Source organism: Branchiostoma belcheri, unplaced genomic scaffold (assembly GCF_001625305.1).
Source record: "Branchiostoma belcheri isolate BF01 breed outbred unplaced genomic scaffold, Haploidv18h27 scaffold45, whole genome shotgun sequence".
NCBI classification, from domain to species: Eukaryota; Metazoa; Chordata; class Leptocardii; order Amphioxiformes; family Branchiostomatidae; genus Branchiostoma; species Branchiostoma belcheri.
Window position 1 is genome coordinate 890,015 of NW_017804076.1, and position 13,677 is coordinate 903,691.

The window sequence follows — 13,677 nt, forward strand, 5'->3', positions numbered from 1 at the left end:
AAAACCTTGCTGATAAGATTGCGATTTGTTTTCGAAAATATTATTTTGTCTCGTGTTTGTAAACGTTCGCTCAAAATGAGGTTCTAAGTTTTAACCGTAACATGAAAGATATGAACACGCTTCTGTGCATGTTTTGATGGGGTTTTTTTACGTGATTTGAACTAGTGTGGGATAAGTGGGGAGGGGATGGCAGCCGCGGGGGGAAGCGTAGCGGCTTGATACATTTTCGAGAGCAAGTTCCGTTCCGCGCACTGGAGTTGATCGCTGGTCGCTGAGGGTCGGGCAGCCAGATTCGCCACGGGATGCCCCTGTCCTTTCTATTTTTGGGCTCCAGTCGGCTAGGGGGGATTAGTGATTTCACAGATCATTTAGCCAATTACAAACATTTCGAAACTTTTCGAAAAACTAAAACTGAAACTGTTTTTTTATTCACATTGATTGGCAGCCAATATTCATTGCTTGGCTGAATTGCACAAGTGATTACATGTTAAAATAGCTTGAAAAGAGATACACATTAAAAAGCACAACATTGACGATTAAAATTAAATAGATTTAAAATTTTGTAGCTCAGGTCCATTAAAACAGAGGCGGACTATTTACAAATCTTGATTGCTGAGGCTTATTGCCTGAAACAGAAAAGGTTTCCTCAGTCTTTCAGTTCTGAACTTCGGAACGGAGATGTGGTTTCCATTTCTCAGCGACCGCCGTGTGCTCTGGTGTCTGTCGCAGGGCATCAAAGAATGCAAAGTGTGGCTGACACGCCGCATTTGCTTGAGCAGAGTTTTTGCTGCAGTTTCCCGTCTGTACCTGGAGGGTGGAGAAGGGGGTTGTTTGAGTACTGTTGCCGTAGGATTCTCGCCGCCCTTCTCTGTACAGCCTCAAGAGTGTTGTTCTGTTTTGTGTTACAGCCCACGTACACGACATTTGCATACTCTAACACAGGTCGTATCAGAGTCGTATACACAGTTTCCAGGTCCTCTGGTGGCATCCCGCCCTTCTTGAGCATGCGGAGAAAGTGAAGACGGGTTGAGCCTTTCTTTGCCATGTGTAAGATTTGGCTGTCCCACCCAAGGCTGCGGTGACGTTTGAAGCCCAGATACGTGGCACATTCAACAACCGGGACTTCTTTGCCTCCAAGTGTGAGGGGAGGTGGAACAGGTGGATTTTTTGAAAAGCACAGTCTCAACTCATAGGACTTATCCCCGTTCATAATCATATTGTTCTTGTTCGCACAGGTGTCAAGTTGCGTAGCTTCCTCTTGCATAGTTGTGTCACGTGGTATTCGCGTGAACACACACACACCCAGACACCATTCACTAATTTAAAGAACAGTCCCAACATGCACCCAACATTCTGCAACATACATTACAATACCCGGAGGTACAAAATCTACGATTTTCCTTGTTTAGTTATTGACCAAACTTGTTGACAATGACACAACTAAGTACACACAGGGTACATACAACTACCAACCGTAATTGTCGTCGAAACTAACGCTACCTTAAAATAGACGCATGACATCACCTGTGCAGGGCAGGTGTGTAAATACCAGGTGAAAAACATTCTTACCTTCCTAACATTTTGCTGACTTGACCTTTGTCACCCATAACATAACCTCGATTACCTGATTCACATAACAACCTGATGTGGTAATAATATATTATCCAAACACAGTTACCTGTCCAATAGCAATTTATCTCTTCACCTGTTTAGTGGGAAGGTTAGGCTCTAGGGGGTGATTACCTGTATGACATGATCTCATTGTTGTTTGATAACATCTTTCCAACATGGCGAGGGTACCTCACCTGACAAAAATGTAGGGAAGCAATTATGTGGAATGTTTTGTGTTTTCCAAGGAAGTTTGTTGTTTTGCTTACACTGTGCATGCATTTCAACAATGTGAAACTTACACAATATGCATCCAATAATTTCCTTTTTTCCTTACAGGTATAGGAAATTCTGAATGATTCAAACTACATGTTAAGTTTGTAACCCAGAAATTCGGCAGAATGGCTTGATGGCATATGTATCTAATACTAATAGGACAGCAAAAGTGATTACCTTTTTTTCGTGATATAAAATCTATCTCTGTCAACTACTTCTAACTGGAAGTGTGACTTCGAATACTACATGTAGTATAATATTCTAGGATTTTATAAGGTATTGAGTACAGACAATCACATGACAAGTTTGATGCTCCCTGTTGTGAATGAGAGAATCTGACTTGTATAATGATAGTGCATCAGTATACAAGTAACCAACAAATGCAAATATTTTCTTAGCACACAGCTTATGCCTCTGTAACGATAGCAGCGACTATCAGAGTTTATGTAAGCTATTCGCAGAAAGAGTCCCAGGGTACACAACTCGTAAAATCATTCTGGAAACAAAAGATTGCAATGAACATAATAAAAGTTGATGTCGTCAACATAACAATTACAATCATTATGATTGTCTGTAGTCTGTTTTATTTCCTTTTTCACACCTCTATTCAACAGGCGCCCTGTTTAGCATTCTTTTTTGCTACATTGTTGGAATGCTTCTAAATCCACCATGAAAACTATGTCGCATGTAATTGACCCCAAAAAGAGGAAAGGGGGGCATTCTCATTCAAAAACTGTGCAAGAAATGCGACACCCTTGCCCCCCCCCCCTCCGTGAAAAGTTGCAAGTCCAGTTTTCAACTAGTCTCTCTTTGTCTGAAAGAATTTTTACTACAAATTTCGCAACAAAACCACAATGCCGACACTCGTAAGTTCTTAATCACAAAAACTGATAAGGAAAACACAACTCTGTGCGGAGAAAATTTGAACTAGGCGCGAGACAAAGCAGTGTTGACATAGCGTATCGACCGAAAAACGGTGGGACTTGAAGTTCAGTAACGGCCAGCCCGCGATCCTGGGCGGACAAATTCACTCCGACGAGCGGCTACAGCTAGACCTAGTCCACGAGAAGTCGGTAGGTCAAAGAGGCAGGGATACCACACAAGGAACTTTGCCTGGAGGCATGGATAGTTTCTCACGCACGCCAAGAAAGAACGTTAATTATACCAAGCGTACCACAACAAAACAGCCTGCAAAAGGGGTGTCACACTATCGAAAGCGGGAAGAAGCCACTAGATTCGGGAGAAACCTTCAAAATATAGGATATTTTTTGTTGAATCTAAGCTATTAATCTATCTATATAAAAATTATATTTCCTTCTTCCGGCGGAAAGACAATCCATGGTCAAGAACAAGACAAAAGTTGAGCTGGACAAAAACCGGAAGAGCCCGAGCTTCATTCAAACCAGCGTGCCGACACTTTTTTCCCACGCTGTGGCTTAACTAGGCGAATTCTGTAGAAAATTCTGTACTCACAGGCTTCAAGACTTCCATGTTGCTGTCTCTGGATGGCAGGGAATTGGTCTAACTCCACACCATCGCCTTACAAGTCCGATGAGTAAGTTGTGGTCTGAGTCTGCCTGGGAAAAAGCCCACAAGTTGACTCACAGCTGCATATGCAAATAAGCAAAAAATGACATCATAGGTCATAGGGCAACATTGACGGGTGTCCTCGTTACCATGACAACGCCTTAGTACTCGCAAATGTTCAAATATCGTCCAGTTTCTGGATGTAAGAATAATATTTTGAGGTATATTAAATGATAAGGCGATGGTACGTGTAGCGAATGAAGTAAAACAGTTCAGTGTTTTTGAAATCCGCGCTTGAACAGATGTAGGAAATTGACTCCATGCCCATATTTGGAAGTGGGCCCGGGAAGTGACGCTCACCTCACACTGTACGCGTGGGTGAAGTCATCGGAGCTCGGAGCCTATTCTTGGAATATTTGGCCAACTGCCCAAACAAATTATGCTGATTACATGGCTTTCTTAGTGGTTAAGGGCAGTAAACAACGCGAAGGAATTGTTTGCGGAATTATTCATCGCGTTTCAAAACACGAGTAGCTCGCTAGCGCAGTGAGCTACAGGTGGTAGTTAAAAGTTGCACCGCAGACAGAATACATTATATTTCCATGACTCAGACTTAAATAAATGTACAGGACAACTTTTGCATTTCATCACATAATCTTTTGTGGCAAATAAAAATTGCATGGCCATGAACTTTTTTATGTAAAACAAAAGAGTTAACAAGCTACAAACGCTGATCAACTGACTAGGAACGTTAATCATTTATATGGCACATATAAATTAAGCGTTTGAGATGCAATACCTACTGATTATTGTACAGATCTTATTCTGATTTAGATCCTACAGTCGAGCAGAATTAAATTAGCCTAGTATTACAGACTCAATATAAGCTTTACTGCAAGCTTTATATATATATACATAGTACACATGAGTGGGTTTATTCCGACTCCAATGACTATATCGTTCCTGCTTTGCTGTCCCCAGGTAGAAGTCAACAGTTATGGATCCTCTAAAGGGAACAGACGGATAGTTAAACTTGACGGAGACGCCAAATTTGATTTCTGGTGTCCCCGTTATTGCATTAGGGAGGGCAATACAGACAAATCAGGCTGACAAAAACGTGCAATTTTACTGATTAATTGCGCACAATGTAATCTTTGATTCATTACAGCATGTAGCGTTATATTGCCATGTTTTCCTTTTGGTATTATCGATAACAGCACAAGAAATTGAACAAAAATCCCTTAAATATCTCTGTCATGGAAGTGTACTGTACTTATCACGACGCAATCTACAGAATGCACAGATTTCATGATGGATCAAAAGCCCCGACTAGCGGCTAAAATGTATTATTGCAGGAAGTAGTGGCATGCTTGTTGCAATAACATGGTAAACCGCCAGTCGTCCTCACTGTCACGCGATGTAGGCCACGTGTTCTGGGGAACCCGGAAGTATCAGCTGGAGTGGTGTGTGGAACATGGCAACCTGTGATTGGTCAGAACTTTTAACTTTTCTGATTCTTTAAAATCAATCCGCAAATGCCACATTCTGCTATAAATTTCAAACAACTGGCGCGAAAATATTCTAAGTTATAAGTTATCACCTAAACATCCATATTGTAATGCATGAAATATAATATACTTGAGCTTATTAAATGCATTGTTTGGAACTATTTTTAGTCAGCGCATGAGGTACAGGCGATTAGGATGAGTGATCCGGATTAGGGTACCCTCCAAGATGGCGGTAACGTTCAAGTTTTCCCGTGTCTTCGTCGTGATTTTTGCCTTGTTACTCCTGAACGGGGTACATGTCAGAGCAGACGACGAGGCAGAAGGTAGGAAATATTATTCAGAGTAATTCTGACGAATTTCATTGAAAACCGCACTTGCAGTCAGTAGAATGAGCTCGAAAACCATGTTGACTAGTGTAACATGCTTTGCAGTGCAGTCAGAACCAAGGACAGAACGAAAATGATTTGGAAATTAAATATTAATATCTTGCAGTAGGATTTGTATTCGTACATTTTTGGAAACTATAGTTTATGATTTTCAAAATATGTTCATAATATAAAAAAATCTTCACAAGGAAGGGTGAAACTGATATGAGACTTTTAACTTAATTAGGGGGAGGGGCAACAACTGTATAATTTTACATTTTTCGTTAACGTTATAACACTGAGCATACATAATTACTGATACATTTTTCAAAGCTTTCATGTAGATATATTAAAAGAAGAAAGTGTTGTTTGAGGTGATCAGTTAGAGCATGTGGATACTCGGATTGACTTACACAAAACAAACCACAACTTGTATGTGTGAGCTGGACCAATCAGAACGCTCCATGTAACCACTTTTGAAAGACCCTAGGGGAGTTACATGCTCTGAGTCCCTGTTCAGGATACTGAATGGCATTGATCTTAAATCTGCTTATAATAATTCCTTTACCTAACCATTATCAATATTTGATTGTTGAAAATGTCTTGGGAATATAAAAACTTCTAATGGAAAATTTACGACGCATATCAATATTTACAATACAGCCAGCGTTTGAAATACTTTTTTTCTCAGGTTGCCCACTAGGCAACCTTCTAGTAAGTCAAAAGCTAAGTTGCCCACAATATTTTAGGTTGTCGTCAATACTAGCTGTTTATTTTAGAAGGAAAGCTTTTAAGCCAGGCCACCTGTAAAGATATAGCTCATATGCTGGCCGAGGCAAGACACAGTTTATTCCAGAAGCAGTAACTTTCATATTTCTTAAGTACCTTATTTAAATGTGATTAAACCAGCTTTCTTAAATGATGGACAAACTTGGGTTGATACATTGTGTAGTGTTGACACTGATGTCTTGACAAACTTTCAAACTTTAAACTTCATCTTTCAAACTTTATTGTTGTACAATCAACTTTGTAGTCATCAAGACTAGATTGCACTGATTTTACAGTTCATTTTCAAAGAAGAATTACATTAGTTACTATTCTATGGAGTGTAACTGTTAATCTCCTAATGGTATGAAATAGAAGAAGCACATTTTTATCTTATACTACAGTAACAGTAAATTACTATAACTACTGCACTCCCCCTTACAGAAGAGAAGACTGATGCTGAAGTACCAGAGGAGACAGAACAGGAGGCTGTGGAGTATGATGGAGAAGAGGTGGATGGTGAGGATGATGATGATGATGATGTGGATGTAGAAGAAGACAACGGGGTTCTGGTTCTGACAGATGAAAACTTTGACGACGTTGTGTCTGACAAGGACATCATCTTGGTGGAATTCTATGCACCCTGGTAAATGCATCTTCATTTAATTAGTCTACCTTATTTTTATCTTAGCTTCAAAATAGCAAAATGCTTATCATATTACAGATTTCAAGTTTTGAATATTTCAGAGGGATCCAAAATGCCATGCAGCCGCCTTCAACCAACTGAAGATTCTGATACCAATGGGCACATAAATGTACTGAAAAAAATCTGTATTAGTTCGTTATTTGCTCAGAAATGGCTCTAAAATACACCAGAGAGCCTTTCAATTTTTAAAATTTCCTGGGGGAGGCCAGACCCCCCAACAACAGGGGGGTTCCCCCCTCTTGTGCTCTCCCCCGTGCTGCGCTTACAGCCACGTCAGGTGGTGCGTCGCCCCCGTTCACAAATTTCTGGATTTGCCAATGTTACTACAAGTACTACCAAGTTTGTATCAATGGCTGATCACTAATGTTATTCCCTAGGTGTGGCCACTGTAAGAGCCTGGCCCCTGAGTATGAGAAGGCAGCTAAGACCCTGAAGGCAGCTGACCCTCCTGTGCCGCTGGCTAAGGTAGATGCTACAGTCCACACAAGGCTGGGCAGCAGGTTCTCTATCCAAGGTTACCCCACACTTAAGATCTTCAGGAAGGGAGAGCCATACGACTACGATGGGCCCAGACAAGAGGACGGTGAGTCTCATTTTTGTGCCAATATACAAGTTAAAACAATTTTTTCTTTTTTTTATTTCTTAAACAACCTGGGTGCCATCCACTTTGTATTAGGGCTACTTGCACTTGCTAACCCGGGTCTCAAAATGAATGTCACTCAGGCTAATTTTTTTCTCTCAATTAGTTCCAAAACATTTTTTTCTGTTTGAATCAATTTTGGGTCCACATTCATTCTAACCATATTTAACAGAAAATGGATATAAAATGACTTAGGCCTGTTTCCATCTTAACAGGATCTTAGTTATATTGAAGCCTTTACTTGTTTACTTCCTAACTACTTGGTTTCATAAAAAAAAACCATAACTTAAAAAAAATTAAGCTAAAAAGTATCTATGTACCTAAAGAACTTACAGTTCATTCATGGTCAACTTTTTGTTTAGGGGAATTAAAAGCAGTTTAAAAACTTCAGTGACAGTAGTGTCATATGATGTTACTTATTGAGTACTATACTGTACCCAGGTATTGTGAACTACATGAAAGAGCAGTCTGACCCTAACTGGGAGCCTCCACCTGAAGCTGTGGTCACCCTGACGGAGGATAACTTTGATGAGTTTGTTAACGACAATGCCATCACTCTGGTGGAGTTCTATGCACCATGGTGAGTACAACAGGAGGTTCAACCTAACTCTATCTTCTGTCAGGCATCCTATGTTCGGTAAATATACATCAAAGTACATGTATCAATTGATTTCTTTGTATTCTTTTATGACAGTGGTGACATATTTGTTTATGCTTTGACAAGGCTGATATCTCATTGCTTATTTTGTTTATTTATTGTTTTTGCTGTTGAACACACACAGCCAGGGCAGCCCAGCTAGCCAGTGGCTATTACAAAGGGCTGACCCTGCTGACAATACAAGAAAAGACATTACAATACATGTAACATATAATATGAGCAGCGTAACAGTCTATAACATTATTTTATGTGAATAAAAACATTGTACATGTATAAATTGTTCTTCTAGAGTGATGACAGAGATAACATTTGGTGGTTGTCCTGAATAAAATGACTGTAGGATGCTTGTTGACTTTGTGTTTTATATGCCTATGAAATCTTTTGAGATAGATAATTCTAAGATTTTTTGTACACAAATTTGACCTATAGTGTTCTACTACAGGTGTGGCCACTGTAAGAAGCTGGCACCTGAGTATGAGAAAGCTGCCCAGGTTCTGTCCAGAGACGGCATCCTGCTAGGCAAGGTGGACGCAACACAGGAGAGTGACCTGGCTAAACGGTTTGACGTGTCAGGATACCCTACACTGAAGATCTTCAGGAAGGGAAAGGCATATGAATACAAGGGGCCAAGGGAGGAAAGAGGTAGGAACTAAAGTGTTATGATACCCTGTTCATTTCATATCACTGTATATCATTTTCATGTCAGTTACATATATAGCTGTATTTTTAGTATTTATAGATATACATAAAGAAATTGATTCTACTGTAATGGAATGGCTGTGGGCTAACTTCACTTCTGATCTAAATTTATGCAATCTAAAAGATAATTAAAGACATTGCTCCAAAGTCATGATTTGTTTTAACAAATCACAAGTTTGGCAAGATTAACAGGGTCGTGTTTAAGTAATAGATAAATGGTTAATAAATAATATCAATAACTTGATGTTCCAGGTATCGTCTCACACATGATTGAGCAGTCAGGGCCCAGTTCAGATGAGTACAAGTCTCTGAAGAATTTGAAGAACTTCGTCACATCTGACGCTGTCATCGTGGGCTTCTTTGAGAATGACCAGGATCCTCTCTTTCAAACCTACCTGGACTCAGGTATGAATGGACGTTCAGACTCTTTCCATGCAATCAAAAACTGCTCATAGGGTCATACTTCTTCTCCCTTCACAGAATGTTGAATTATTTTTATTCAAACATACATGTATATGTCAAGTCTACCATCATCTATGAATCTGTTACAAGGAATGTAGAGTAACAACACTCTTTTCCAAAATAAGAATTAAGATATCACTGTAAAACATTGTTCATATTGAAAGAACAGGGCTCAAATTCCCCCTTGATGTGCAAGTTGGTGCAAGTGTAAATTTGATGCCGTGGACCTAATTTGTTTACTTGTCTGCACCATTGCAAGCTTTTTGTGTAAGTTTGCATGTGCACCTTTATCAGATATGTGATTTGAGCCCTGAAAACAAGTGTTCATGGCCTTCAGATTTTTGTGCTAAGCACTTGACTAACATTATGTTAATGCTGGTGCTTGAAGTCTTGGAGGTAAGCCTTGCAAGAATGGTAAAGGTTTAAGACAAGTCTAAAATCTTCCCTTTGAACAGGTAATGACTTGCGAGATGCCTATGAGTTTGGCCACACGTTTGACGCTGAAGCCCGGAGCTTCTACAAGGTGAACCCAGGAACAGTCACCATCATACAGCCGGAGAAGTTCCAGTCTAAATATGAACCTAAGATCAGGATCTTTGACAAGGTGTGTAGAGAATATAGCAACACTGTCCTGACTGTTAAAATATCAAAGGAAAATTACAGCTTTGTTGTGAACTTGATCAAGAGGTGACTTTTATAAGGCCTAGGAAAAAAGTGGTGTTTTCTGTTTCCCCACCCTACTGACCGTAATTTTTCAGGACTGCAACAGGAAATACGTTTTTTCCCTAGGCCCAAGGGTTGCTTCTGTTCTCTTAATTAGTTGAAAGTACATAACATCTTAATTCTAGTCAAGTCTGTTAAAATTTTATTGCTCTTTTACTACTTAAAATTTGAATATAATATGATACACCAGTCTCAGAGATGTAATAACATCAGTGTCTCATCTATGTCATTTTGCAGGCTGATGCCACTATAAAGGACCTTCAGGACTGGTACAGTGATAACATCCGCCCACTGGTGGGAGAACTGACTACGCTGAACGAGAACAAGCGCTACGGAGAGGCACGGCCACTGGTCGTGGTCTTCTACGATGTAGACTTCAGCTTTGAATACAGAGAAGGTAAGCATGGATTTGTTGAAACCTGCTGCATGCATACTAATAGGTATTGTGATACATGATATTTTGTAATAAGACTAGTGCCTTGGTACAGAAAGCCATTCATTTAGAAGCAAATGCAGATTCAAGTTACATTTGTGGTTTTAATGATAATCATACTACATGTATTATAAAAATTTAATGTAATACAATTACTATAGAGTTAAGTTCTCATTTTTACATTTAACCTTCTCCCTGACAAAGTAGCTGTTTGGCACCAAATTTTCTATGTTACAGGGTTAGACAGCAGGGAGAGTTTCTAAGTTGGTATTCTTGAACGAAGGACTACCCAGAAGAAGATTATTGGTAGTTATGCTACAGTAAGAGTATTCTTTAGGGCAGCATTAAAATTATTACTGGCTCGTAGAAGTATATATGGACTAACAGATATGACTTGTTGATTCTTAAGCTTAAGTTTGACACAGAACTGTTTCTTCACTCCAGCCACTCAGATCTGGAGGAGGAAGGTTCTGGAGGTTGCTAAAGACCACCGAGACGTGACGTTTGTCATCGCTAAGGAGGACCTGCAGCAGGCCAAGCTGAGGGAGCTGGAGTTAGACGACAGCGGAGAGGAGGTTAACGTTGGGCTGTACGACACCACCAACAGGAAGTACCGCATGGAGCCGGACGAGTTCAGCGAAGATACGCTGAGAGAGTTCGTCGAGGCCTTCAAAAATGGTGAGGGTTTTGGGGTATCTTTTCTTCTGTGAATAATTATATCATATTGGGAAGTGACTGTATAACTATACTGTAAGGTTCTTTATTCAACTGTGAACCAAAGGTTTTCACATCCAATGTTTTGGTCACCACCAGTCATTGTTGCCCTGAAGGTGACAGATGATCATGGAAATTTCGGATGTGAAAACCCCTGGTTGAAAGAACAGAGGGTGTATTAATACTTTCAAGCAGTTACTTTTGCTTGAGGAAATCCTTATTGATTGCTAAGATGCTGGTATTTGTTGTTTCTTGTGTAAATATGCAGTTACTACTTTAACAGTTTATATGTTGACCCCAAGACTTCCTACTTTGACACTGATTTATACCCTTTATTTGTGTCTTCTGCTTGATATTTTACTAAAATGTGTACTCTCTATTCAGGTGAGCTGAAACCAGTTATCAAGTCCCAACCCGTCCCCAAGAAACAAGGTGCCGTCACCACCGTGGTGGGCAAGAACTTCGAGAAAATCGTCATGGACAAATCCAAAGATGTCTTGATCGAGTTTTACGCTCCTTGGTGCGGCCACTGCAAGAAACTCGAGCCCATCTACAAGGAACTGGGGAAGAAATACAAGAACGCTAAAGACCTGGTCATTGCTAAGATGGATGCCACAGCTAATGACATCCCTGACAGTGCCTTTGAAGTACAGGGTTTCCCAACCATCTTCTTTGTAAAGAAAAATGATAAAAAGAATCCCATGAAGTTTGATGGGGATAGAGATTTAGATGGGTTTGTGAAATACCTGGAGGAACATGCTACGGTTTCTCTAGGAATGGCAAAAGAAGAGTTGTAGGAGTTACTTTTGAGGAAACACAGTACAGGTGAACATGTTGCAATATGACTTACACAGGCTTGGAGGCAGACTTTTGGGCATTTCAGTTGTGAATTGATATTTTAAATTGCAATGTTTCTTTTCATTTGTGTACATCAGCTAGGTGTCACCAAAGACAGTATCCTCCTCCCTTTTCTTTGTTATTTGCATGCTATGTTTTAGTTGATACACTTTCATTTGGCCACAGTAAACTGAAGCATTCCAGTGCTGGTATACAGTTTGCATCTTTGTATGTATATTTGGAAATGTATGGCAGCTTCATGCTATACTTATAGGACCAAGTATGGGTGCAGAACCCATGTAGATGCCTATATGTTGGGAGAAATAACATGAAGTCACAGAATGATTGTTTAAATAGTTTTTGTTTTATAGTTGTATCAGGTTACCAGTAATTGGTACTATGCAGGAGGTGAAATAGACATCTAATGAAATTAATTCTTGAAAGGTTTTCAAAATACGAAGAGGAAACCTTAATACCATTCTCTTTTTCTTTTAGCAGTTTCTTTATACTATTAGGTAAACCTTTGGTGATGTGTTTGTTATGAAGGGATCTCTCTCTGAAGCCTATTTTGTATGTATGAATGAATGAAGACTGAACCACCTCTAATTTTAGCACAGTATTTGAAAGATATGTTGAATCACTACAGGTTGTAGTGGTTCTATTAATGGGAATAAAGGAAGCTGCTAAGCAGAATATTTTTCGTTGTGTGTATTTTCCATATTATGTTAGTAGCAATATACATGTGCACATCTATTGGTCACCTAAAAATTGAACATGCACTTTCCTATCCATTCCTTATAAGTTATATAGGATCAACTCACCACCGACCGGCACCGTGTAATATTATGAAGCACCTATTGGTGACAATGACATCTTGACTTCTGTCCCAAGTTACACGTTTTTCAATTTTTTCTCCAATTCATTTTTAATATCTTTTCTTTTTCGTCAACTTGATAATACATGTATTAAAATATCTTCAAAGTGTTTTTCCTCTGAAAAATGCTTTTTTATTTTCCTATAACATGGTGATTCCAAAATCAACGGAGTACTCCAGAGATACTTGTACAAAACATTGGCATATTACCACTGTAGTCAGAAGTTTCCACAATATGTACTTCATTATCAGTGTCACATGTAAGTACTGTAACTATTTCTGCCAATGCATCTCATTTGACATTAGTAAGGCAGTATTCATGACTGCACAGTAGGAGTATATAATACAACCATCACATTCTGCAGCTTTGTCTTCAGAAGTCTCCAAACATTTCATCTCCTATGTCCTCAAGCAGCTCATCCAGATTGTCTGAAACAAAAAAGCAAAAAATCTTTTACAACCTGAAACTAGAAACTCATAATATGCCACTTCATCAATATTGATCAATCGTTCATGTCACATAGCATTATAGAAATTTATTGAAAAGATAGCAACACCCATCAATGTAGCTTTGCTATAACTTAGTATAAGCTCAAGACAGAGGTACATGAGTTCCTAACCATACATCCTGCCAAATGCGGGAAGTAGAACTTCATTCTTACCCAACTTGGCATGTTATGAAAAACAACACTCAGTCATTTGAACACCAAGACTCAGCTACTACCTTCTTTCTGTTGTAGTTTGCCATGCAAAGGGCAAGCTTATAAATGAAACATGACTGAATAAAAGACATTCAAACTTACCGTCACCCCAAAGCTCCTCCACATTTTCCTGTTGCTTGCTCCCATCAGGTCCAGTGTTTTGCAGTTTTGACAGTGGCTC

The 13,677-nt window shown here is 39.4% G+C and overlaps 2 protein-coding genes across 2 annotated transcripts in view; one reads left to right on the forward strand and one right to left on the reverse strand.

The window, feature by feature from the left end:
• The first annotated feature begins 5,102 nt into the window (after positions 1-5,102).
• LOC109478705 (protein disulfide-isomerase A4-like) lies at positions 5,103-12,721 on the forward strand. The gene is made up of 10 exons (XM_019780411.1): positions 5,103-5,242; positions 6,494-6,695; positions 7,133-7,338; positions 7,837-7,975; positions 8,496-8,695; positions 9,005-9,157; positions 9,670-9,818; positions 10,175-10,334; positions 10,815-11,048; positions 11,469-12,721. Exons 1-10 carry the CDS (start codon positions 5,146-5,148, stop codon positions 11,879-11,881), a joined length of 1,953 nt encoding a protein of 650 aa, XP_019635970.1. The 5' UTR covers positions 5,103-5,145; the 3' UTR covers positions 11,882-12,721.
• A 193-nt stretch (positions 12,722-12,914) lies between these two features.
• The window catches only part of LOC109478737, a 5,478-nt gene continuing 4,715 nt past the window's right edge, over positions 12,915-13,677 (reverse strand). The window contains exons 9-10 of the mRNA XM_019780455.1: positions 13,599-13,677; positions 12,915-13,224 (exon numbers count right to left, since the gene is read on the reverse strand). The exon at positions 13,599-13,677 is cut by the window's right edge and continues 339 nt beyond it. Coding sequence (XP_019636014.1) covers positions 13,169-13,224; positions 13,599-13,677 — 135 coding nt within the window. The 3' untranslated portion in view covers positions 12,915-13,168. The remainder of the gene's footprint in view (positions 13,225-13,598) is intronic.

What these genes read in the sequence shown, in the direction of transcription:
- LOC109478705 (XM_019780411.1), top strand. Translation starts at nt 5,146, where the DNA reads ATGGCGGTAACGTTCAAGTTTTCCCGTGTCTTCGTCGTGATTTTTGCC. An exon ending in AGCAGACGACGAGGCAGAAG is followed by an intron (nt 5,243 to 6,493) that starts GTAGGAAATATT and finishes TCCCCCTTACAG; the next exon opens with AAGAGAAGACTGATGCTGAA. An exon ending in TGGGCCCAGACAAGAGGACG is followed by an intron (nt 7,339 to 7,836) that starts GTGAGTCTCATT and finishes TACTGTACCCAG; the next exon opens with GTATTGTGAACTACATGAAA.